Source organism: Ranitomeya variabilis, chromosome 4, assembly GCF_051348905.1.
Source record: "Ranitomeya variabilis isolate aRanVar5 chromosome 4, aRanVar5.hap1, whole genome shotgun sequence".
Taxonomy (NCBI): Eukaryota; Metazoa; Chordata; class Amphibia; order Anura; family Dendrobatidae; genus Ranitomeya; species Ranitomeya variabilis.
The window spans coordinates 532585165-532609722 of NC_135235.1; the positions used below are offsets into that span (position 1 = coordinate 532585165).

Genomic DNA, 24558 nt, shown 5'->3' on the forward strand with positions numbered 1-24558 from the left:
TTGCAAATTATGGTGGAAAACAAGTATTTGGTCATTAACAAAAGTTCATCTCAATATTTTGTTATGTATCCTTTGTTGGCAATGTCAGAGGTCAAACGTTTTCTGTAAGTCTTCACAAGGTTGGCACACAGTGTTGGTGGTATGTTGGCCCATTCCTCCATGCAGATCTCCTCTAGAGCAGTGATGTTTTGGGCCTGTCGCTGGGCAACGCAGACTTTCAACTTCCTCCAAAGGTTTTCTGTGGGGTTGAGATCTGAAGACTGGGTATGCCACTCCAGGACCTTCATATGATTCTTATGAAGCCACTCCTTCATTCCCCTGGCGGTATGCTTGGGATTATTACAATGCTGAAAGACCGATCCACATTTCATCTTCAATGCCATTGCTTGTGGAAGGAGTTTTGCACTCAAAATCTCACAATACATGGCCCCATTCATTCTTTCATGTACACAGATCAGTCGTCCTGGTCCCTTTGCAGAGAAACAGCCCCAAAGCATGGTGTTGCCACCCCCCATGCTTCACAGTAGGTATGGTGTTCTTTGGATGCACCTCAGCATTCTGTCTCCTCCAAACATGACGAGTTTTGTTTCTACCAAACAGTTCTACTTTGGTTTCATCAGACCATATGACATATTCCCAATACTCTTCTGGATAATCCAAATGCTCTGTAGCAAACTTCAGACGGGCCTGGACATGTACTAGCTTAAGCAGGGGGACACGTCTGGCACTGCAGGATCTGAGTCCCTGGTGGTGTAGTGTGTTACGGATAGTAGCCTTTGTTACGATGGTCCCAGCTCTATGCAAGTCATTCACTAGGTCCCCCCGTGTGGTTCTGAGATTTTTGCTCACCATTGTTGTGATCATTTTGACCCCACGGGGTGAGATCTTGCGTGCAGCCCCAGATCGAGGGAGATTATCAGTGGTCTTGTATGTCTTCCATTTTCTTATTATTGCTCCCACAGTTGATTTCATCACACCAAGCTGCTTATGAATTGCAAATTCAGTCTTCCCATCCTGGTGCAGGGCTACAATTTTGTTTCTGGTGTCCTTCGACAGCTCTTTGGTCTTCACCACAGTGGAGTTGGGAGTGGGACTGTTTGAGGTTGTGGGCAGGTGTTTTTTATACTGATAGCAAGTTCTAACAGGTGCCATTACTACAGGTAATGAGTGGAGGACAGAGGAGCCTGTTAAAGAAGAAGTTACAGGTCTGTGAGAGACAGAAATCTTGCATGTTTTTAGGTGACCAAATACTTATTTTCCACCATAATTTGCAAAATAAATCTTACCAAATCAGACAAGGTGAATTTCTGGATTTGTTTTCTCATTTTGACTCTCATAGTTGTGGTCTACCTATGATGTCAATTACAGGCCTCTCTCATCTTTTCAAGTGGGAGAACTTGCACAATTGGTGGCTGACGAAATACTTATTTCCCCACTGTATATTGTGTTTGCAGGTGCCGCATGGAGCACTATATTGCAGTTGCAGGTGCTGCATGGGGGACTATATTGCAGTTGCCACATGGGGGACTATATTGCAGTTGCAGGTGCCACATGGGGGACTATATTATAGGTGCTGCATGGGGGACTATATTGCAGTTGCCACATGGGGAACTATATTGCAGTTGCCACATGGGGGACTATATTGCAGTTGCCACATGGGGGACTATATTATAGGTGCAGCATGGGGGACTATATTGCAGTTGCCACATGGGGGACTATATTGCAGTTGCCACATGGGGGACTATATTATAGGTGCAGCATGGGGGACTATATTGCAGTTGCAGGTGCCGCATGGAGGACTATATTGCAGTTGCAGGTACCACAAGGGGGAATATATTGCAGTTGCAGGTGCCTCATGGGGGACTATAATGTGTTTACAGGTGCCGCGTGGGGTACTGTATTGCAGTTGCAAGGATGTAATGAGCCTCCATACAGCCTCCATTCATGGTTCTACTATCAGAATTACATGTCTTCCAACAGAACCACTGGCAATGTTAAGTCTACAAAGCCTTGCACAAGGTCCAGTTTTACAATTAGTGTTCCTTTATATCTGCATAAACTTTAAAGGGGTGGTCCATCTTGGGTCATATTCTTTACATATTAGGGCATATGGATGTCATAGAAGAGGGGCATCTGCTTGGCATCCATTTAGTGAAACATTGCCCTGGGGGACTTAATGCCACTATGTATTACTCAGTCACCCATTCAATGGAATAAGCATCATGTATAATTACATTTTACCTGTAGGGGCTGCACAGAATTTCCCCAGTAATGGCTTGGGGGAGGAGAAGCTAAACTTTTCAAGATCAAATGAGATAGATCACATTTTAAGGGGTAAAAAGCAGTATATAAATATTGTTGAATATGTCAACCGATTGGAAGAAATATTCCTGGGATCCACATCTATGTCAAGAACTGGACGCCAGAAATGGAACAGTGGGTGTTCATGGACGGCTCCCTATTTGCTTCTATGGGCATTCTAACAATAGCTGAGCCGTCTTATACATTCGTGGCATATCCCGTAGATACGTTATAAATGTCAGAGACGGCAATAAGATTTGTGTTTTACTTTGCAGTTTTGCTGATGAAGATGTACTAGGGCATAAGAGTAACTAAGTTACCTAGTTTTCTTACCCAAATTTTCTTTTTTTTACATCTTTGGTTACTTAAGAATTTTAGAAAACAACAAGCATTGCAGAAAATGATCTGTGACCTATAATTTGTGGTTTATCACTGCACGTAAGTCTGAATTCCTGGATGATGCTGGGAGGGGGCACCAGCAACTCAGCGGGTTAGAAAATGATTTAGTCAAACACCATATTGTGTCACAGCGGGGGATGCTGTGGTTATTTTACTTTATTGCAAATTAAAAACAAAAAAAACATCAATTTCTGAACAGTCACCGGTATAAGCTGAAAAAGATCCTTCGGGTGATATTGCCCATTGCAGCCAAAGCTATATGCCCAACAGCCACCATACTAGGTTATGTTTATGGTTCTCGCGGCCCAATGATGCTCGCTATTATGTTTTCAAAACAAAATTCCACTTCTCATTAATATCTCACCAGCAGTACCTCATATTGTATCAATGCTAATGTTTGCTTTCTTCTCTATTCATAACTAAGGCTAAACTCAGACTTCTTCTGAGAGAACTAAACTGTAAAAGGTCACTCAACTTCCCCAAATTCATGTTAACACAGTAAAAAATAGTGGACATATGGAGTATAAATGCAGGATCAGACTACACAGGACTTGTTTGTAGTCTGTTACCATGGAGAAACATAGAACTGCATAGGAAACAAAGCAACATTTGTAATCAATACATGTTGCTAATTTTCACCATTTTCTTTATTTTACAAGCATTGGCTTCGTAAGAACATTTGTGACAACAGAGTAGATACAATTTAGGTAGCAGAAGACTTAACCAGTGAATGATCTTGTGTCTTTTCAGCTGGAGTTTGTAGACTATGTGTTCCATGTGGAGCGGGGACGCAGGGAGACAGCAAATCTGGAGCTACTCCTGCAAAGGTGTAGTGAGGTACAACACTGGGTCAGTACCCAGACCCTGCTCTGTGAGGCACCAGCGAGACGCACTCAGCTCCTCAAGAAGTTCATCAAAACAGCAGCAATGTTAGTATATTGCCCTTTGTCTCTCAATGATCACACTCTTTTATTACCTAAATATCACCTGCTTTAATATACTAATAATTTTGAGTATTCTTCCTATTTTCTTCTCTCCTTCTGTTTCTCCTTCACACTCCTCCCTATCCGTCCCTCTATCTCTCTTTTTTCTCCCATCTCTGTCCCTTTTTTTCTTCCTCTCTCGCTATTCCTAACTGTTTCCCTCACTACCTCTCTTGCTTCTCTCCCTCTCTTTCTATCTCCCTCCCTCTCTCTCTTTACCGCTCACCCACTTTCTCCATCCCTCTCCTCTATTCCTCTGTATCTCTCACTTGCTCTCTTTTCTTTCTTCCTTTCTCTCTGACTCTCTCCCTCCATCTCTCTCTTCCTCTTCCTATCTCTCTCTCCCTTTTCTCTCTCTCCCTACTCTTAACGCTCTGTCTACCTCCCCCTTCTCTAGTTCTTCTCTCCCTCACTCTTGCCTCTCTCCCTGCTATCTCCATCTATGGAAGTTCTATCCATTATATGTGTAAATAGTAGGATATAGCTGTATTTCAATAAATTACACAATTAGGTGGTGCCTTGAGTTTCTAAACCTTCTACCATTTCGTCTTCTTACTTCCATAATTCAGTAAATGCTATATATCTTTATACTGTCTTTTCTAGCCTCAACTGTTCATTATTTCTCTCTATCCTGGTCTCTCCACAGTTGTAAACAGAACCAGGACCTCCTATCGTTTTTTGCTATTGTAATGGGTTTGGACAATGGTGCTGTGAGCCGCCTACGTGTTACCTGGGAGGTAAGAAGAAATTTGTAGCCTTCTCACTCAACAGACTATAAAAATACAAATCATAGGACAGGTACTGATATACAACCAAAAATGGGGCAAAATCTGAACTCCAATATGGCGCTTCTTCCCTTCTGAACTTTGTACTCTGCCTCAAAAGTAGTTTTCAACCACATATGGGGTATCGGTGTACTCAGGAGAAATTGCACAACAAATTGTATGATTATATACTTCTCTGAAGCATCTGGGTTTTTTAAAAGTGCTTACCACATAGCTAGGCAAATTCCTTGACGGGTTTAGTTTTCAAAATGGTGTCACTTGTGGGGGGTGTCCACTGTTTAGGCACATTAACGACTCTCCAAATGTGACGTGGTATCCGCTAATGGTTCCAGCCAATTTTGTTTTAAAAAAGTCAAACGGTGCTCTTTCCCTTTCAAGCTTGGCTGTGCACCCAAACAGTAGTTTTTCCCCACATATAACAGTTGTTGGACTCCATTTTCTCCTGTTATCCTTGTAAAAATGTAAACAATTGTGGCTAAAAGAACATTTTTATGGAAAAAATGTTTTTGTTTTTTTTTTTTCACGGCTCAATGTTATAAATTTATGTGCCTTGCACCCAAACAGTGCTGTTCTCCCATATATGGGGTATCAGCGTTTCTCCTGTTACCCTTGCGAAAATGAAACAAATTTGGGTATAAAGTAAAATTTTTGTGAAAAAAAGTTAAATATTCCATTTTTCCTTCCACATTGATTCAGTTCCTATGAAGCACCTGAAGGGTTAATACACTTCTTGAATGTGGTTTTGAGCACCTTGAGGGGTGCAGTTTTTAGAATGGTGTAAATTTGGGGTATTTTCTGTCATATAGGCCCCTCAAAGTAACTTCAAATATAACGTGGTTCCTAAAAAAAAAATGGTTTTGTAAATTTTGTTGGAAAATTAAAAATCACTGGTCAACTTTTAACGCTTCTAACTTCCAAACAAAAAAAAATGATGTTTCAAAAATTGTGCTGATGTAAAACACACATGTGGGAAATCTTATTTTTTAACTATTTTGTGTGACATAACTCTGGTTTAAGGGCATATCAATTGAAAGTTTGAAAATTGCTAAATTTTCCAAATTTTCTTTTCTTCACAAATAAAACTCAAGTCATATTAAACAAATTTTACCACCATTATGAAATACAATATTTCAAGAAAACATCTCAGAATCAGCGGGATCCATTAAAGCGTTCCAAAGTTATTACATCATAAAGTGACACTAGTCAGAATTGTAAAATTTGGCCTAGTCATGAAGGTGAAAACAGGCTTGGGGGGTGAAGGGAACCTGTCATGCCCCCAAATGGTGTTAACCTGCAGGTTGATAGAATTACAAAGCTGTCCGGCCGCCTTACTGAAAGCTTGATTCCTTAGAGGAAATTAACTTTAAGGGTAAGTTCACACAGGGCGTTTTTGCTGCGTTTTTTTTGCTGCTTTTTTTATGCTAATTTTCAGCTGCTTTTTACAGTACCAGAAATCTCATGCACACACACTGGGTTTTTGTGTGGTCAGTATTTTGTGCTTTACAGCGCTTTTTTTTTACATAGGGCATGTCACTTCTTTCAGCTTTTTTCCAGCATTTTCCACCCATTGACTTGAATGGATGGTGAAAAAACGCTGCAAATACGCAAGGTTGACTTTTCTTGCAGCGTATTTGCTGCAGAAAAGTCAAGGACAGCCGGATGTGACCTCACACTCCGCTCTGCTACCTCTAGATGGCAGGCTGCATGATGCGTCCATGCAGCCTGTCACCCAGCAGAGAGGACCCGAACCCCATTCACTTGAATGGGGGGTCCGACAATACAGTATTTGACACGCTGGCATATGCATAACAGTGCGGCAAATACCGCGGCTTCCACTCTGTCAGAAGACAGTGGGGAGCGCTCAGCTGTGATCGGAGGTGTAAACTCACCTCCGATCACTGGTGTCAGCTGATGGGACTACTGCTCCCATCATCTGACACCTACAGCCGCTAATTACAGTGAGAGCAGGAGCGGCGGATGGGAGTTTTCATCTGCCGCTCCTGCGCTATAAATAAATACTTTAAAAAAAAAACGGCGTGGGTTCCCCCCTAATTTTGATAACCAGCCAGAGAAAACTCACAGCTGGGAGCTGCAACCCCCAGCTATCAGCTTCAGCAAGGCTAGTTATCAAGAATAGAGGGGTCCTTACACTTTTTTTTAAATTATTTAAATACATAATAAAAAAAAAAAGGCGTGGGGTCCCCTCCATTTTTGACAACCAGCCTTGGTAAAGCTCACAGCTGAGGGCTGGTATTCTAAGGCTGGTAAGAGGCCATTGATATAGCCCCCCCCCAGCCTAAAAATATTAGATGCTCCAATTCTGGCGCTTTGCCCGGCTCTTCCCATTTGCCCTGTAATTAACAAAATCGAATAGCACGTAATAATCACATGGGCTGAGAGCATATTTTAATCTCCAGCTCTCCCCACCTCATACGACAATAATAATTCCAGTGTAGTACTCCAATATGAATAGAAATGCAAGAGGAAGGAGTAAACAACAACACTACCAAAAGAAATAAAAGAAAATTCTTTTTATTAAGTAAATAAACCAACAAACCAGCATAACCTTTAAATACAAAGGATCACAGATAAAATAAGGAGGAAACAATGCCAGTACCCAGAGGAGATCTAACCGATCAATAGTACGGCATAGGTAAAGCACAGGCATCAGCACTCGGGTGCAGACTAGCGTCCACATAATAATACCAGTGACCAAAGCCTATCATTCCATAATAAACACCCATGTGCAGCTGCCCCCAAAGTAAGGCGCTATATTAGATGATGTGCTTACCCATAGTGAGTCCAGATCGGCAAGGATCTCCCCGCAACCCCTGACGCTCGTTTTGCGTGCCCGCTTTCTCAAAAGGGGAAGTAGCATACTTATGTGTGAACTTACCCTATTTCTCTAAGGAGACGCCGTTTTTTTAGCCCTAGAGGTGTGGCCTCAGTCTCTGATCAGTGAGTGGCAGCTGTAAGTAGGCCCTGGTTCTTTGATTGACAGCTCGCTCTGCAGTGCATCTGTGTGATTGTAGCTGTGCCGCAACACCTCTATGACTGAAAGCTGGCAGATCCTGAGAGGACTAAAGTTCATTGGAGAATAAAACAAGCTTCCCTAGTTCAAATTATGGAGGCTAAGTGTAATGCATGTCCATTATTTTGGATCTTGTTGATGTACTATTTGTATGCATTGTATGTGTCCCTTGATTGGTTGTTGATTATATCTTTTGATATTTTGTATGTTTTTGCATTAATGTAAATTGTATTATTTAAATTAGCCATTGAGTCCAAAAACAAAAATTCATAGCGGTCCTGTGAACATATGTGTCAGAATCTACTTTACAATAAATACTAACCTTGTATGCGAAACATGATTCCGTTTCTACAAATGAGAGCCCAGTTGACCCGGGGATCAATTTATCCTGAGCATTATTAGACTCCTCGCATGTTAATACCCGGCACTGCCACCGGCACTCGGGAGCGGAGCCGGCGACTGCATGTATTGCTATGTGGCCGCACCTTCGCTCCTGAGTGCCGGCGGCAGTGCTGGGTATTAACATTCGAGACTCGGCCGTGTTTCTCGCATGTGTAATCTTGGCCTCAGAGAGACTCTTCTGCCCAGTGCTTGAGACACTGCTTCCGTGCATCTGTGCATACGTCTTCACTTGTGTCCTCCTCCTGGGAGTTTATTATGCTTAGGTTTTTTTAAATTTTGCTAATAGGGGAGAAGAAACCCATTTTCCCTATTAGTAAAGAAAAGTTGTGTGATAAAAAGTAGCAGGAGAAAGTGAAATGTTAAGGAAAGGATGTTTAAAGTTTCTTAAAGTGGTTTCCCACAACTTTTTTAAACCTTAAAAGAGGGAGGGGATCGTTATGATAAAAAAATACGGTAATTGTTACTTACCACTCTAATCTACCACTGCTCAGAAGTGATTATGTCTTGTCCTTTCAGTCAAGCTGATCACTGAGGCCACCGATTGGCTGCAGAATTAGGTGACTGATGGATGGGCTATCTTTGTCACTGGCATGACATCCTATCCATCGGATACCTGACTCTGCAGCCAATCAGTGACTTCAGCAGTCAGGTGACTGAATGGACCTGATGTCATCAGATCAGGTCCATTCAGGCTGGTGTGGTAAGTAATAAGTATTTATTTAATTTATAACAAAAGAAAGTTGAGAAACCCTTTAAGATTGCGGTTTCCAAAGAAGCCTCATTGCTAATATGAGGTAGAAAAACCAAGATCTGCAAATACAATATTTTGCCTTTATCACCTGTACAAACCTGAAGGATGTTGTATGATAACTGTCTTAAGAAATTAATTCCTTCTTTCCTAGAAATTACCTGGAAAGTTTAAGAATCTCTTTAGAAAGTTTGAAAATTTAACGGTGAGTCCTAGACATGTTTAATAAATTCTCTGGTGAGAAGTCTACTTAATTTTACAACATAGAATACCGTAATTCCTGAAGGTTCAATAATAATGTTGAAACTGGAACGTGGAGAAATAACCTTTGCAATGATGCCCCATTGGGCATTTTACCTATGGAGCTCAATGGGAAGCACCTGGTTACTCCTAAAAATTGTGCTAAACTTTCTCTGATTTATAAAGGATATTACTTAACTAATTTTCATTTAGTTAAAGGGGCTGTCCACCAATGGAGATTTAAATAAAAAAAAATGCATGTAATTGGGGCTAAGATAAATTTTTAAATTGTGTTTCATTAAAATGTTGCACCATTTGGCTTTCATAGTCTTTGTGTCACTCTGACTACAGAATGAAATAACTGCGGATCCGTCAGTAAGCCTGTTATGACAGTGTGACATTGTCTTTTCTGAGCTCCTCTCAGCGACTTATGACCACAGACCACATCAAAGAGCTGGTAAAAGCCAAACAGTGAAATATTTTTAATGTAACCCTGTTGCAAAAATTATAAGCCCCAAACACATGCACTTAACTAATAAAAATGTCCTCCAGAGGTGGACAACTCCTTGAAGGAATTTTCTTTTCCAATAACACCTTTATCTTCCTTTAATAGGACCCCTGCAGGAATCATAAGTCATATCGTGAGATGGTCTCTCGTATGCGGCCCCCTGTAATCCCATTTATCCCCCTTATCTTGAAAGGTAAGCAGATATTAATACCAATTATAGCTAGACTCTATTTGTATCTCCTAAATATCACTTTGCTCTCTATCTTTGGACTTTGCGGTATGGCCTATCTGCCAATCAAGTGTGGCTGTCAGACCTTAAAGACCACTGGCAGACCCCCAAACCCGTGGGTGATTTCAGCTGGAGCTATAGAAAACGATCAGTTACAGTGCAGTTCTGTCTACAGTACGAACTGATGTAGTGATGTATAACCCACACCTATTTTGCTACACAATTGTAAGAAGACTTGCCATTCCAATTCCTGGGAAAGCTGGGTCGACTAAAGTGGAACTTTCATAGCCTATCTTTTGTGATTTTTTTTATTTAAGCGGTCTTTTACAGGATTTTTTACAACCATTAAGAAAAGCAAAAACCTGGCTAGAGCCCAGGGCCGGACTGGCCATCGGGCAGTTCTGGCAAATGCCAGAAGGGCCGGTGGCAGTAGTGGGCCGCTCAAGTGTGCCGCTGTCGGCACACTCCCCCCGCTGTCGGCGCACTCCCGGCCCCGCATTCAACTATACCGGCGTCATAGACGCCGGTACAGTTGAATGCAATGATGGAGGAGAGAGCGTCTGCTGACGCCCCCTCTCCCATCATTCCCCGCTCTGCCTGCCGCTGACACTGCGGGTGCACGATGACGTCATATCATCGCGCACCTGCTGTGTGACCGGGCGGGCAGACTGCGACTGCTGAGACCAGAGCCAGAGCAGCGCGGGGCAGGAGGAAAGGTGAGTAGAGTGTTTTTTTGTTTTTTTTTATCAATGAGTGATGACTGGATTGTGGAGCTATTGGGGGGGGGGGGGGGGCTGTGCTGCATTCCATTCTATGGGCCTCTGCTGCATTATATTCTATGGGGCTGGCTGCATTCCATTCTATGGGCCTCTGCTGCATTATATTCTATGGGGCTGGCTGCATTCCATTCTATGGGCCTCTGCTGCATTATATTCTATGGGCCTGTGCTGCATTATATTCTATGGGGCTGTGCTGCATTCCATTCTATGGGCCTGTGCTGCATTATATTCTATGGGCCTGTGCTGCATTGTTTTCTATGGGCCTGTGCGGCATTCCATTCTATGGGCCTCTGCTGCATTATATTCTATGGGGCTGGCTGCATTCCATTCTATGGGCCTCTGCTGCATTATATTCTATGGGGCTGGCTGCATTCCATTCTATGGGCCTCTGCTGCATTACATTCTATGGGGGCTATGCTGCATTACATTCTATGGGGGCTGTGCTGCATTACATTCTATGGGGGCTGTGCTGCATTACATTCTATGGGGGCTGGCTGTATTACATTCTATGGGGGCTGGCTGTATTACATTCTATGGGGCTGTGCTGCATTACATTCTATGGGGGCTGTGCTGCATTACATTCTATGGGGGCTGTGCTGCATTACATTCTATGGGGGCTGTGCAGCATTACATTCTATGGGGCTGTGCTTTATTATAGTCTATGGGGGCTGGCTGTATTACATTCTATGGGGGCTGTGCAGCATTACATTCTATGGGGCTGTGCTGTATTATAGTCTATGAGGGCTGGCTGTATTACATTCTATGGGGGCTGGCTGCATTACATTCTATGGGGGCTGAGCTGTAATGCTGGATACAGCTGTAATTATATGTTATATAGTCGTGTTACACTCCCCTCACTTCTTGTAGCCTACAAGTGTACAAAGATATTATACAGTCACCATGTGACAAGTGGGCCTGTGTGACTTCAAATGCCAGGGCTGAATTTTAGTCCCAGTCCGGCCCTGCTAGAGCCCCTCTCTATTAGAATATGAGACTAATGATTATTTTAGTCTACACTCTGTCCCATGTGTCTTTTCCTCCTTTCCCTGCAATAATTTTTCCACTCTCCCCTTCCGTCATCAAAATTATCACTAATTGCACCACACTTCTGAGTTATCATGGGGGGCTATTTTTTGCTGGTCATTATAGAAGATGGTATGGCTGCTACCCTGATATTTATGACCATGGCTTTTTAAAGAGTTCCTAAAATTTCCAAAAAAGTTCTTTTAATTCTCTTGAGTTTGGTTGGTTACCCACCAGTTGCTCACAATACCCTTGAGAATTGCATAGCTTGGGAGACAGAGCGGAATACGGAAGGAGTACAGCTAGTTTAATATAAAGCATAGACTTTGCACACTTCTCGGCTCTTTTGAACGATTGGTGGGGAAATCATTGAATTCGAGAAGTTCTAAATATCAAATTTTTGCTTGGTCTTTTACCTGTCTATTTAGAGTATCCATTAAAGGGGTTATTGAGGACTATTTAAATTTTTAACTAGGGGCCTAACAGGCTACCTACCTGCCTATTGTACCCGGCGCCGATTTCTGCTGGAATACAGCAGTCACGGATCTCGCCTGTCGGCAATTCATTGGCTTCTGCTTACATCATGTTGGCAGAGCAGCAGCTTCTCTTCCTTTCTTTTGAAGATCGTGACTGCCGGCGTCATGCTGATTGACAGCCGGCTTCCCGGAGCTGGCTGTCAATCAGCATGACATTGGCAATCACACTCCGCCGACAGAGCAGCCGGGATGAAGAAGAGTTGCTCTGTTGATGTGGAGTAGCTGAATCTGGTAGAACAGGTAGATAGTTGCCTCTGTTACCGACTACCTGCCAGTTAGTTTTTAGGTCCATAGTAAAATAATAATATAGTCCTTGACAATCTCACTAAGGATTACACCAGATCTTTCCATCCCTTTATCACTTGTGAGGCTAGAATAGAGAAGCATGTGGTGCTATTCTGCCATGATTATATACATACACTGCTCAAACAAATAAAGGGAACTCTTAAACAACAGAATATAACTCCAAGTAAATCAAACTTCTGTGAAATCAAATCTCCACTTAGGAAGCAACACTGATTGACAATCAATTTCACATGCTGTTGTGCAAATGGAATAGAAAACAGATGGAAATTATTGGCAATTCTCAAGACACAATCAATAAAGGAGTGGTTCTGCAGGTGGGGACCACAAACCACATATCAGTACCAATGCTTTCTGGCTGATGTTTTGGTCACTTTTGAATGTCGGTTGTGCTTTCACACTCGTGGTAGCATGAGATGGACTCTACAACCCACACAAGTGGCTCAGGTAGTGCAGCTCATCCAGGATGGCACATCAATGCGAGCTGTGCAAGAAGGTTTGCTGTGTCTGTCAGCATAGCATCCAGAGGCTGGAGGCGCTACCAGGACACAGGCCAGTACACGTGGAGGGGGCCGTAGTAGGGCAACAACCCAGCAGCAGAACCGCTACCTCAGCCTTTGTGCAAGGAGGAACAGGAGGAGCACTGTCAGAGCCCTGCAAAATGACCTCTAGCAGGCCACAAATGTGCATGTGTCTGCACAAACGGTTAGAATCCGACTCCATGAGGATGGTCTGCGTGCCTGACGTCCACAGATGGGGGTTGTGCTCACAGCCCAACATAGTGCAGGATGCTTGGCATTTGCCACAGAACACCAGGATTGGCAAATTCACCACTAGCGCCCTGTGCTCTTCACGGATGAAAGCAGGTTCACACTGAGCACATGTGAGAGACATGACAGAGTCTGGAGACACCGTGGAGAGCGATCTGCTGCCTGCAACATCCTTCAGCATGACCAGTTTGACAGTGGGTCAGTAATGGTGTGGGGTGGCATTTCTTTGGAGGGACGCATGGCCCTCCATGTGCTCGCCAGAGGTAGCCTGACTGCCATTAGGTACCGAGATGAGATCCTCGGACCCCTTGTGAGACCATATGCTGGTGCGGTTGGCCCTGGGTTCCTCCTAATGTGTCAGCAGGTCCTGCAAGATGAAGGCATTGAAGCTATGGACTGGCCCGCCCGTTCCCCAGACCTGAATCCGATTGAACACATCTTTTACATCATGTCTCGCACCATCCACCAATGTCACGTTGCACCACAGACTGTGCAGGAGTTGGCAGATGCTTTAGTCCGGGTCTAGGAGGAGATCCCTCAGGAGACAATCTGCCGCCTCATCAGGAGCATGCCAAGGTGTTGTAGGGAGGTCATACAGTCACGTGGAGGCCACACACACTACTGAGCATCATTTCCTTGTCTTGAGGCATTTCCACTGAAGTTGGACCAGCCTGTAATTTGATTTTCCGCTTTGATTTTGAGTATCATTCCAAATCCAGACCTCCATGGGATATTAATTTTGATTTACATTGATAATTTTTAGGTTTTTCAACACATTTCACTATGTAATGAATAAAGATTCGCAACTGAAATTTTTAATTCAGTGATGTGGTATTTTAGTGTACCCTTTATTTTTTTGAGCAGTGTATATATAATGTATAGGCCATGTGGTTCAGTCACACTGTAGATATAGTGTGAACAGGTCTTCTAGGTTTATTCTATGTGGTTGTCATGTCTCTCTCTGACCCTCCTTTCTTCTCTCACAGACCTTACCTTTTTACATGAGGGAAGCAAAACGTTCCTTGATGGACTTGTAAACGTGGAGAAAATGGTGAGCCCCAGAATAGCACCCTGTGTTTTATCGCTTTTAATTTGTCGTACACGAAATTCAATTACAGAACGCATGACTGAGAGATAAAGCCTATAGATCGCATAGGGGAGACCACTGTGTGTACCCCCCGACATCACACTCGGCAGCAGAATGTTCTTTGCTTTCCGAAGACCAGGACCCTCTGTGATACCTACCCTATAAATATCCTGCTGGAACACGATTTTCACTTGGGAAAAAAAAAAAAGAAGAAGTAGCAGAACATTTGTTTTAATGATTCGGGAGTATGGGGTTGTCATGGTGACTGTTCTCTCTTCACTTCACAGCACGCTATAGCAGAGAAAGTGAGGACTGTGCGGAAATACCGGAGCAGCCAAATGAGTAAGTGCATGAAGGGGTTAGACCCAAAGTGTGAAATCATTTTGCACTTAGGTGCCTGAGCTGCGTACACACTTAGTTCCAACTTTATAGAGCATAGTAATTGGAATGGTAATGACTAAAAGCGACTCCCCAGTCTCCAGTATTGGAGATTAGCTTGCCATGTTCTACCTGGTGAGGTTCATCCTGCTGTTATGCAGCACGGACATAAGGCTTCTTTCACACTTCAGTTGTTTGGCGTCAGTCACTTCCGACATAGTGACGGATCGACGGATCCGTCACAATTGTTGAGAAAACGGTTCCAACGGATCCGTTTTTTTGACAGATCCGTTACTTGGGGGTTGTCTGGGAAAAGTATCTACTTTTTGGAGCATGCGCAATTGAAAAAACGGATTGGGGCGACGGATCCGCCGAAATGACGGTCGCGACGGATCCGTCGCCCATAGGCGGCCATTCTATGGAATGACGGACGCGACGGATCCGCTGCGAACCGTCATTTCGGCGTTGACAAAAAACGTTTCAATGTCCGTCTATATCTAGACAACGTCCGCCAAATTTCGACGGATCCGTCGCATGACGGATGGAACTGACGACCATCCGTCACAATCCGTCGCCAATGCAAGTCTATGGGAAAATAACTGATCCGCCAAAAAAAAAATGACGGATCCGTTATTTGAGGAAACTGGCGGTTTTAGACTGACGCCAAAAAACTGAAGTGTGAAAGAGGCCTAAGGTGTTGGTGCAGCAGTGGGAACAGAGACCTTTGTGGCAGGACCGCAACTGGCATAGCTGTCATGGTTCTCAATGGCAAGAGAACGTAGTAAAGCATACAAAAAGGACTAGCTCTTGGAAGATGGGAACTCGAGCTGACTGTGAGCTAAACCTACCGCACAAATAACAGTGGCCGGGTAGCGTGCCTACGTTTTATCCCTAGACGCCCAGCGCCAGCCGGAGAACTGACTGACCCTAGCAGAGGAAAATACAGACCTGGCTTACCTCTAGAGAAATTTTCCCCAAAAGGCAGACAGTAGCCCCCACATATATTGTCGGTGATTTCAGAGGAAATTGACATACGAAGTATGAAAATAGGTTTAGCAAATTGAGGTCCGCTTACTAGATAGTAGGAAGACAGAAAAGGGAACTTCACAGTCAGCTGAAAACCCTTTCAAAACACCATCCTGGAATTACTTTAAGACTCTAATATCAACTCATGACACCAGAGTGGCAATTCCAGCTCACAAGAGCTTCCAGCCTCAGAAATAAACAATCACAGAGAACTGGAACAAAAATGCAAAACAAACTTAGGACTACAAGTCCAATTTAGCTGATAGTAGTCTAGGAGCAGGAACATGCAACAGAAAGGCTTCTGGTAACATTGTTGGCCGGCATAGAAATGACTGAGGAGCAAGGCTAAATAGACAACTCCCACATCCTGATGGAAACAGGTGAACAGAGGCGATGAAGCACACAAGTTCAGTACCACCAGTGACCACCGGGGGAGCCCAGAAACCAAATTCACAACAGTACCCCCCCCTCAAGGAGGGGGCACCGAACCCTCACCAGAACCACCAGGGCGATCAGGATGAGCCCTATGAAAGGCACGGACCAAATCGGAGGCATGAACATCAGAGGCTGTCACCCAAGAATTATCCTCCTGACCGTAGCCCTTCCACTTGACCAGATACTGAAGTCTCCGTCTGGAAACACGGGAGTCCAAGATCTTCTCGACAACGTACTCCAACTCACCCTCAACCAACACCGGAGCAGGAGGCTCAACGGAAGGCACAACCGGTACCTCATACCTGCGCAACAATGACCGATGGAAGACATTATGAATAGAAAAAGATGCAGGGAGGTCCAAACGAAAGGACACAGGGTTAAGAATCTCCAATATCTTGTACGGGCCGATGAACCGAGGCTTAAACTTAGGAGAAGAAACCTTCATAGGGACAAAACGAGAAGACAACCACACCAAGTCCCCAACACAAAGACGAGGACCAACACAACGACGGCGGTTGGCAAAATGCTGAGTCTTCTCCTGGGACAACTTCAAATTGTCCACCACATGCCCCCAAATCTGATGCAACCTCTCCACCACAGCATCCACTCCAGGACAATCCGAAGACTCCACCTGACCGGAAGAGAAACGAGGATGAAACCCCGAATTACAGAAGAAAGGAGAAACCAAGGTGGCAGAACTAGCCCGATTATTGAGGGCAAACTCCGCCAAGGGCAAAAAGGCAACCCAATCATCCTGATCCGCAGACACAAAACACCTCAAATAAGTCTCCAAGGTCTGATTAGTTCGCTCGGTCTGGCCATTAGTCTGAGGATGGAAAGCAGACGAAAAAGACAAATCAATGCCCATCCTAGCACAGAACGCTCGCCAAAATCTAGACACGAATTGGGTTCCCCTGTCAGACACGATATTCTCCGGAATACCATGCAAGCGAACCACATTTTGAAAAAACAGAGGAACCAACTCGGATGAGGAAGGCAATTTAGGCAAGGGAACCAAATGGACCATCTTAGAGAAACGGTCACACACCACCCAGATGACAGACATCTTCTGAGAAACAGGGAGATCAGAAATAAAATCCATGGAGATGTGAGTCCAAGGCCTCTTCGGAATAGGCAAAGATAACAACAATCCACTAGCCCGAGAACAACAAGGCTTGGCCCGAGCACAAACATCACAAGACTGCACAAAACCTCGCACATCTCGCGACAGGGAAGGCCACCAGAAGGACCTAGCCACCAAATCCCTGGTACCAAAGATTCCAGGATGACCAGCTAACGCAGAAGAATGGACCTCCGATATGACTCTACTGGTCCAATCATCAGGAACAAACATTCTACCAGGCGGGCAACGATCAGGTCTATCCGCCTGAAACTCCTGCAAGACCCGACGCAAGTCTGGGGAAACAGCAGATAATATCACTCCATCCTTAAGGATACCTGTAGGTTCAGAATTACCAGGGGAATCAGGCTCAAAACTCCTAGAAAGGGCATCCGCCTTCACATCTTTAGAACCCGGTAGGTAAGAAACCACAAAATTAAACCGAGAGAAAAATAACGACCAGCGCGCCTGTCTAGGATTCAGGCGCCTGGCAGACTCAAGATAAATCAAATTCTTGTGGTCAGTCAATACCACCACCCGATGTCTAGCCCCCTCAAGCCAATGACGCCACTCCTCAAAAGCCCACTTCATAGCCAAGAGCTCCCGATTACCAATATCATAATTTCGCTCAGCGGGCGAAAATTTACGAGAAAAGAACGCGCAAGGTCTCATCACGGAGCAGTCGGAACTTTTCTGTGACAAAACCGCCCCAGCTCCGATTTCTGAAGCGTCGACCTCAACCTGAAAAGGAAGAGTAACATCAGGCTGACGCAATACAGGGGTGGAAGAAAAGCGGCGCTTAAGCTCCCGAAAGGCCTCCACAGCAGCAGGGGACCAATCAGCAACATCAGCACCCTTCTTAGTCAAATCAGTCAACGGTTTAGCAACATCAGAAAAACCAGTTATAAATCGACGATAAAAATTAGCAAAGCCCAAAAACTTCTGAAGGCTCTTAAGAGAAGAGGGCTGCGTCCAATCACAAATAGCCTGAACCTTGACAGGGTCCATCTCAATGGAAGAGGGGGAAAAAATGTACCCCAAAAACGAAATCTTTTGAACCCCAAAAACGCACTTAGAACCCTTTACACACAAGGAATTAGAGCGCAAAACCTGAAAAACCCTCCTGACCTGTTGGACATGAGAGTCCCAGTCGTCCGAAAAAATCAAAATATCATCCAGATACACAATCATAAATTTATCCAAATATTCACGGAAAATGTCATGCATAAAAGACTGAAAGACTGAAGGGGCATTTGAAAGACCAAAAGGCATTACTAAATACTCAAAATGGCCCTCAGGCGTATTAAATGCGGTTTTCCACTCATCCCCCTGCTTAATTCGCACTAAATTATACGCCCCACGAAGATCAATCTTAGAGAACCACTTGGCCCCCTTTATTCGAGCAAACAAATCAGTAAGCAGTGGCAAAGGATACTGATATTTAACCGTGATTTTATTCAAAAGCCGATAATCAATACACGGCCTCAAAGAGCCATCTTTTTTAGATACAAAGAAAAAACCGGCTCCTAAGGGAGATGACGAAGGACGAATATGTCCCTTTTCCAAGGACTCCTTAATATATTCCCGCATAGCAGCGTGTTCAGGCACAGATAGATTAAATAAACGACCCTTTGGAAACTTACTGCCCGGAATCAGATCTATTGTACAATCGCAATCTCTGTGCGGAGGTAGTGAACCAAGTTTAGGCTCCTCAAAAACGTCACGATAATCAGATAAAAATTCCGGAATCTCAGAGGGAATAGATGACGAAATGGAAACCAAAGGTATGTCCCCATGAGTCCCCTGACATCCCCAGCTTAACACAGACATAGCTTTCCAGTCGAGGACTGGGTTATGAGATTGCAGCCATGGCAATCCAAGCACCAACACATCATGTAGATTATACAACACAAGGAAGCGAATAATCTCCTGGTGATCCGGATTAATACGCATAGTTACTTGTGTCCAGTATTGTGGTTTATTACTAGCCAATGGCGTGGAATCAATACCCTTCAGAGGTATAGGAACTTCCAGAGGCTCTAAATTAAACCCACAGCGTTTGGCAAAGGACCAATCCATAAGACTCAAAGCGGCGCCAGAGTCGACATAGGCGTCCGCGGTAATAGACGATAAAGAGCAAATCAGGGTCACAGATAGAATAAACTTGGACTGTAAAGTACCAATTGAAACAGACTTATCAACCTTCTTAGTACGTTTAGAGCATGCTGATATAACATGAGTTGAATCGCCACAATAGAAGCATAACCCATTTTTTCGCCTAAAATTCTGTCGTTCGCTTCTGGACAGAATTCTATCACATTGCATAATCTCTGGCGCCCTCTCAGTAGACACCGCCAAATGGTGCATAGGTTTGCGCTCCCGCAAACGCCGATCAATCTGAATAGCCATTGTCATGGACTCATTCAGACCTGCAGGCACAGGGAACCCCACCATAACATCTTTAATGGCATCAGAGAGACCCTCTCTGAAATTCGCCGTCAGGGCGCACTCATTCCACTGAGTAAGCACAGACCACTTACGAAATTTTTGGCAGTATATTTCAGCCTCATCTTGCCCTTGAGACAGGGCCATCAAGGCTTTTTCAGCCTGAATCTCTAAATGAGGTTCCTCATAAAGCAACCCCAAAGCCAGGAAAAACGCATCCACACTGAGCAACGCAGGATCCCCTGGTGCCAAAGCAAATGCCCAATCCTGAGGGTCGCCCCGGAGCAAGGATATTACAATCCTGACCTGCTGTGCAGGATCTCCAGCGGAGCGAGATCTCAGAGACAAAAATAATTTACAATTATGTTTGAAATTCTGGAAGCGAGATCTATCCCCGGAGAAAAATTCAGGCAAAGGTACTCTAGGTTCAGATATAGGAGCATGAATTACAAAATCCTGTAAACTTTGAACATTCATAGCGAGATTGTTCAGACCTGTAGCTAAACCCTGAGGATCCATTTTCATCAGGTGAAGTCAGAACCATTCAAGGATTAGAAGGAGAGAGAGACGAAGGCTGCAGTAAGCAGAGAAGCTAGTAAATCAACTAATGAGCAAACTCAGAAAAAAAAAAAAAAAAATTCTCTGCAGACTTCTTTTCTCTCCTTTCTTCTGCCAATAATTTTAACCCTTGGCCGGCCAAACTGTCATGGTTCTCAATGGCAAGAGAACGTAGTAAAGCATACAAAAGGACTAGCTCTTGGAAGATGGGAACTCGAGCTGACTGTGAGCTAAACCTACCGCACAACTAACAGTGGCCGGGTAGCGTGCCTACGTTTTATCCCTAGACGCCCAGCGCCAGCCGGAGGACTGACTGACCCTAGCAGAGGAAAATACAGACCTGGCTTACCTCTAGAGAAATTTTCCCCAAAAGGCAGACAGTAGCCCCCACATATATTGTCGGTGATTTCAGAGGAAATTGACATACGAAGTATGAAAATAGGTTTAGCAAATTGAGGTCCGCTTACTAGATAGTAGGAAGACAGAAAAGGGAACTTCACAGTCAGCTGAAAACCCTTTCAAAACACCATCCTGGAATTACTTTAAGACTCTAATATCAACTCATGACACCAGAGTGGCAATTCCAGCTCACAAGAGCTTCCAGCCTCAGAAATAAACAATCACAGAGAACTGGAACAAAAATGCAAAACAAACTTAGGACTACAAGTCCAACTTAGCTGATAGTAGTCTAGGAGCAGGAACATGCAACAGAAAGGCTTCTGGTAACATTGTTGGCCGGCATAGAAATGACTGAGGAGCAAGGCTAAATAGACAACTCCCACATCCTGATGGAAACAGGTGAACAGAGGCGATGAAGCACACAAGTTCAGTACCACCAGTGACCACCGGGGGAGCCCAGAAACCAAATTCACAACACATAGCTGAGCTATATACCACAAGGGAGCAGGGCAGACTAAGCGATGAGGAAGCGGTGTAGGTTCAGGAGCAGACCACCTCCGATAAAGAAGCAGAATTATCTCAGCATTGAGGAATCATAGTACAAATGCTGAGTTGTACTAGAAGGTCAAAAGCAGAGCTGACCCACCAATGTAGCAGAGCTGAGTATGCAGCAGAGCCCAATACTGCAGAGCTGGCAATGCGATATAGCAGGGTTGACTTAGCGATGTAGCAGATTTGATCAGATGTATGAAACAAAGTAGCTGGGTTTACCAGGAGTTTCAAATAACAAAAATGGTGTAATGTCAACTACCTGAATACTCAGGCCTACATGGCACAAGAGAGTGACATCAGCCCAATGAGGAATAGACAGAGACGGCTGATGGAGCCAGAACAGTTGATTAACGGGTTGCAGTTCAGTGAGAGCATTCAGCTATTTCGGTATATGCCTTTCATTATGGACAGCTACTGTGCATGTAAAATCACATGTACACTGCAAAAGGGGGACACAGGACCCCACTCTCTGTATAATGTAGGTTCTTGTGTATACAGAATGTGTATACAGGCAGTATAACTCATGCACGGAGCTTCGTACGGTACACTATACTGATTTAGACAAAGGCAAAGGGCCACTAGTTGCAGCCACGTGAAAAGTTATGTTATGTTAGAGTCTAATCGACAATTAGTTCATATTGGTACCTGCATGTCACGGCCATAGTGATCAGAGCTGTCAGTTTCCAGCTTCACAGCCTAGTTCTAGACATCAATTCTTATAACCGTACTCTTAGCTCCACCCTGTGGCAAAAACTGGTATTGCCTCATGTGAATCATAGAAAAATGTTATATTTGTCAGTACAGGAAAGATATATATCTTGGTACCGTGTTAGCCAGTAGATAGAAAAATATTTAGAATTGAGAGTTCTCAGTGGTTGATACCTTTTAATGGCTAACTGAAAAGATGGTAACAAATTGCAAGCTTTCGAGACTACACAGGTCTCTTCATCAGGCAAAGACTAAAAGAAATTTTGAAGAATCACATATTTATACACAACATAGCACAGAAAAAAAAATATATAGGAAAAAACCATGGATAAGACAGGTGACATGAAGCAGAATTACCATGAATGATAAATTTTATGGACATAACTGTTTATCATTCATGGTAATTCTGCTTCATGTCACCTGTCTTATCCATGGTTTTTTCCTTTTTTTTTTCTGTGCTATGTTGTGCATAAATATGTGATTCTTCAGAATTTGTATTATTCTATGCCTGATGAAGAGACCTGTGTAGTCTCGAAAGCTTGCAATTTGTTACCATCTTTTCAGTTAGCCATTAAAAGGTATCAACCACTGAGGACTCTCAATTCTAAATATTTTTATATTTGTCAGTAGTCGTTATTTTGGGTGTAATCCTAATTTCATTTTATTTTTCTCTTTACTCTACCTTTATCTTACTTTAGGGCTGGACTCCGATGTCTCCCCGACTCACTTACAGAATAAAGCTTACGTGCGTCAGTTTCAAGTGATCGACAATCAGAACTTGCTTTTTGAGCTGTCCTACAAACTGGAGCCTAATGCGCAGTGACCGGAGCACTGTATGCCAATCAGAACGTATATGGCACAGGGTGCTGTATACTCAGATATAGCTATATGAGGAGGAATTGAAGATATCACATAGATTGTGCTACATGGGTCTGCTCAGTAATGGACAGAAGTATCCTCCTATGGTGTGATGCACTAAGAAAGGAGAATTCTGACACCCTCTCAAAGGAGGAATGGGTGTCATACATTAGGTTATAGACCGGGAGATATTTTTGTAAGAAGATGACATGTACAATTCACTTTGTACTATTTTCTTATTGGGGGAAATCGAAGGGTAATAATTCTGTATAAATACATATATATATATATATATATATATATATTGGGTTGCCGTCCTGCATTTGAAGTTTGGCAGGATACAAGGTTATGTACAGAAGTATTAATGGGAATATAGAAATCTTGCTGTATATAATACGTGTTGTATTTTGGGAGGTGGGTATATTTAAATGATAGAGGATGCGCTGACACACAAATGTGTATAATATAAATATATGTTACAGTACATGAGGACATGAAACCTGGAGAAAGACGGATCATGGACATGAGGATAAGTAGGGAGGGAGGGGGTTACAGGGTAACACCAACCAAACATGGAAAATTCAGGACATTTGGACGTTTGCCAACCTATGAATTGGAGGAGGTCTCCTTACCGATCCCTGCTGTGGTGGCCGTATTATCAGCACTTTGTGGTGCCTGAGCACTTGTTCCTCCAAAAGCTATCTACCGCACCGTACCTTGGACTCCACCAATTATGCATGTGTTCTGTATAGGGAGAGAGGAAAAAGCCATTGTCAGACATCTCTGGCGGAGGCTTATCTCCCCTAAGACAAATTTGATTATGTTGAAATCCAACCACCCAATCCTTGTCTATTCCCTTGGCACATGTTGGAAGACCTCTGTAATCATTAGATGATCAGCTGATCTTATTGAAAATAGCGGGTTCAGCTGTATTATTCCAAAGTGTATACAGTATTAAAAGGGGTCTCTAAAGCAAGATTTTTTTAAAAGCAGCTCAGAATGGGTTTAAATAATAAAAGAAGTCAAACTCACCAATCCCTCCTGCTCTTGTTACATTTACCTGTCACCTGCCAGTCTTGGCACTTCATGTAGCAGCTATGAAGGCCTGACATGGACATGTGACCGCTGCAGCCAGCTACACCCAGTAATGGACTGCAGCGGTCACATGTCTTTGTTGGGGTGAAATCGCTGTAGCAGGCATTAGAGAGACTGGCAGGGTAATGGAAAGTGGTGAAACTGAAGTGTCAGGAAATTGGTAAAGGGAGTATGACTTGTTTTACTACTTTAACTATTTTGATCTGTTTTTTTTTTTAATTGGCTTTTTGGATGGATAACCCTTTTAAGGGAGGAGGCTGCAATATTATATGATGACCCTTTACGTCCACCATTGTATGGGCACCATGGGTGATGAAGTCATCGCAATAGCTAGAAATCTATGAGGCATACAATCTTTCAGAGGTAGGATATACAATTATATGAAAAAGTTTGGGCACCCCTATTAATCTTAAGCTTAATGTTTTATAAAAATAGTTATTTCAGTTTCATATATCTAATAACTGTTTCTGCCTTGAAATGAGGTTTATTGTACTAACAGAAAATGTGCAATCTGCATTCAAACAAAATTTGACAGGTGCATAAGTATGGACACCCTTATCATTTTCTTGTTTTAAATACTCCTACCTACATTTTACTGACTTACTAAAGCACTTTTTTTGGTTTTGTAACCTCATTGAGCTTTGAACTTCATAGCTAGGTGTATGCAATCATGAGAAAAAATACTTAAAGTGGCCACTTGCAAGTTGTTCTCCTGTTTGAATCTCCTCTGAAGAGTGGCAACATGGGCTCCTCAAAACAGCTGTCAAATGATCTGAAAACAAAGATTATTCAACATAGTTGTTCAGAGGAAGGATACAAAAAGCTGTCTAAGAGATTTAACCTGTCAATTTCCACTGTGA

At 43.4% G+C, this 24558-nt stretch overlaps 1 protein-coding gene across 1 annotated transcript in view; it reads left to right on the plus strand.

Moving 5' to 3' along the window:
* The window catches only part of RAPGEFL1 (Rap guanine nucleotide exchange factor like 1), an 80823-nt gene extending 58119 nt beyond the window's left edge, over positions 1 to 22704 (plus strand). Inside the window, exons 9-15 of the mRNA XM_077252385.1 lie at positions 3451 to 3629; positions 4330 to 4420; positions 8804 to 8854; positions 9503 to 9590; positions 14024 to 14088; positions 14412 to 14466; positions 22444 to 22704. Coding sequence (XP_077108500.1) covers positions 3451 to 3629; positions 4330 to 4420; positions 8804 to 8854; positions 9503 to 9590; positions 14024 to 14088; positions 14412 to 14466; positions 22444 to 22568 — 654 coding nt within the window. The 3' untranslated portion in view covers positions 22569 to 22704. The remainder of the gene's footprint in view (positions 1 to 3450; positions 3630 to 4329; positions 4421 to 8803; positions 8855 to 9502; positions 9591 to 14023; positions 14089 to 14411; positions 14467 to 22443) is intronic.
* The last annotated feature ends 1854 nt before the right edge of the window (positions 22705 to 24558 follow it).